General features: G+C 47.4%; 1 protein-coding gene across 1 annotated transcript in view; it reads left to right on the forward strand.

Annotated features, from left to right (window-relative positions):
* The first annotated feature begins 635 nt into the window (after positions 1–635).
* The window catches only part of si:dkey-181m9.8 (E3 ubiquitin-protein ligase RNF31), a 57,489-nt gene continuing 55,392 nt past the window's right edge, over positions 636–2,732 (forward strand). Inside the window, exon 1 of the mRNA XM_048596140.1 lies at positions 636–663. Within this exon, the coding sequence (XP_048452097.1) occupies positions 636–663 (28 nt within the window). The remainder of the gene's footprint in view (positions 664–2,732) is intronic.

Below are 2,732 nucleotides of genomic sequence, written 5' to 3' on the forward strand. Positions count from 1 at the left end.
ACAGCGCCCTCAGCTACGTCCAACCCATCTCCTGCACCTCCGCCCTCACTCCCTCCAACAATAGCCATAGGATCCTATTGTTAGCCACTAACAGTCCTGCTAACAGCTATTCGCCCTCCTAGCCAGATTGCTGTCCACTCCTTTGTCTGTCCGACTGTTCTTCATCTCTTTGGGCTCTATTCCCACCTATCGTTTACTCCTTACCCCATCCCCTGCCCTATCTTGTTCATAAAAATACATTTTCCTCGGTACCGTCCATTCTGAGGAATGGTCACTGGACCCGAAACGTTAACTCTGATTTCTCTCCACAGATGCTGCCAGACCCGCTGAGCTTTTCCAGCAATTTCTGTTTCTGTTGCTGTTGCTGTTTACATTGCGCTGGGATCAGCAATTATGGCGCAAAGCTGTTTGCAGTGTGCGAGGAACAGAGTTACACTGCACTGCTGCTACCATTGTTTTGGGGTCAGAGTTACAGTGCACCGCTGTTTACATTGCACTGTGATCAGAGCTGCAGTGCTGTTTATTTACACTGAGGTCATTAAAACAGCTAATATTTCTTCATAGCTCATTTTTATTTTTTCAGCTTAGTTGTGTACCTATTAGCTGCCCTGCTTTTCTGCTTTACAGCAATAACTATGCTTCAGTTTTACCAGACTGATTCCTGTGAGTGCAGGACTGATGTATGAAGGTAGATTGGATCAGTTAGGATTATATTCACTGGAGCTTAGAAGAATGGATCTCATAGCATCCTATAAAGTTCTAACAGGACTAGACAGGGCAAGTGTAGGAGGAATGTACCTGTTAATGGGGAGTCCAGAACCAGGAATCACAATCTTAAAAGGTGAGAGTGAGGGTCCTTGACAGCAAGGCCACATTCGACTGAGTGGAATCAATGGGTATCAGGGGACAGACTGTCCTCTGGTTGGAGTCATACCTGGCTCATAGGAAGATGGTTGTGGTTTTTGGAGGTCAGTCATCTTGACTCCAGGACATCTCTGCAGGAGTCCCTCAGGGTAGTGTCCTAAGGGCCAACCATCTTCAGCTGCTTCATCAATAACCTTCCCTCTATCATAAGGTCAGAAATAGCAATGTTTGCTGATGATTGCACACTGTTTAGCACCATTCGTGACTCCTCAAACATTGAAGCATACCATGGTCAAATGCAGCAAGATCTGGACTATATCCAAGCTTATGCCGACAAGTGGCAAGTAACATTCTTGCTACACAAATGTCAGGCTATGACCATCTCCAATAAGAGATGATCCAACTACCTTCCCTTGACATTCAATAGAGTTACCATCACTGAATCCCCGACTATCAACATTACTGGGGTTACCATCGACCAGAAACTCAACTGGTCTCACCAGATAAATAGACTGGCTACAAAAGCAGTTCAGAGCTTAGGAATACTGTGGTGAGTAACTCACCTGCTGACTCCCCAAAGCCTGTCTACCATCTACAAGTCAGAAGTGTGATCGAATACTCACCATGTGCCTAGATGCAGCTCCAACAACACTCGAGAAGCTTGATGCAATCCAGGACAAAGCAGCTGACTTGATTGGTACTACATCCACAAGCATTCACTCCCTCCAGCAGCAGTGCTCAGTAGCAGCAGTGTATTCTGTCTACACAAGTACTGCAGAAATACACCAAAGATCCTCAGACAGCACCTTCCAAACTCATGACCACTTCCATCTGGAAGGACAAGGTCAGCAGATACATGGGAACTTTGCCATATGCAATTCCCATCTAAGCCACTCAGCATCCTAACTTGGAAATATAATGCTGTTCCTTCACCATTGTGGGGTCTAAATCCTGGCATTCCTTCCTGAATGACATTGTGGCTCAACCTTCAGCACACGGACTGCAGCAGTTCAAGAAGGCCACTCACCATCACCGTTTCAAGGTCACCTAGAGGTAGAAAATATATGCTGGCCTAGTCAGCGATGCCCACATCCTACAAGTGAATAAAAAAAGGAGTAGGCCGTTTCAGACTGAGATGAGGAGAAATTTCTTCACCCAGAGAGCGGTGAGCCTGTGGAATGCTCGCCCTCAGAAAGTCTCTGAGACCAAAACTTTGACTGTTTCCAAGAAGGAGTTTGCTATAGTTCTTAGACTAAATTGATCAAATGACATGGGGTGAAAGCGGGAATAGGGTACTCAGTAGACTGGGAGATGCTGATCACAGCCATGATCATATTGACTAGTGGAACAGAATCAAATTGGCGAATGGACTGCGATAACACGGTGTAGAGCTGGATGAACACAGCAGGCCAAGCAGCATCATAGGAGCAGGAAGGCTGACGTTTCAGGCCTAGACCCTTCTTCAGAAATGGGGGAGGGGAAAGGGGTTCTGAAATAAATAGGGAGAGAGGGGGAGGTGGATAGAAGATGGATAGAGGAGAAGATAGGTGGAGAGGAGAAGATAGGTGGAGAGGAGACAGACAGGTCAAAGAGGCGGGGATGGAGCCAGTAAAGGTGAGTGTAGGTGGGGAGGTAGGGAGGAGATAGGTCAGTCCAGGGAGGACGGACAGGTCAAGGGGGCGGGATGAGGTTAGTAGATAGGAGATGGGGGTAGGGCTTGAGGTGGGAGGAGGGGATAGGTGGGAGGAAGGACAGGTTAGGGAGGCGGGGACAAGCTGGGCTGGTTTTGGGATGCGGTAGGGGGAGGGGAGATTTTGAAGCTTGTGAAATTCTCTTTCAATTCCTCCCACTTCCTACAGACAAAGGGG

Source organism: Rhincodon typus, chromosome 4 (assembly GCF_021869965.1).
Source record: "Rhincodon typus isolate 14 chromosome 4, sRhiTyp1.1, whole genome shotgun sequence".
In the NCBI taxonomy this organism is placed as follows: domain Eukaryota; kingdom Metazoa; phylum Chordata; class Chondrichthyes; order Orectolobiformes; family Rhincodontidae; genus Rhincodon; species Rhincodon typus.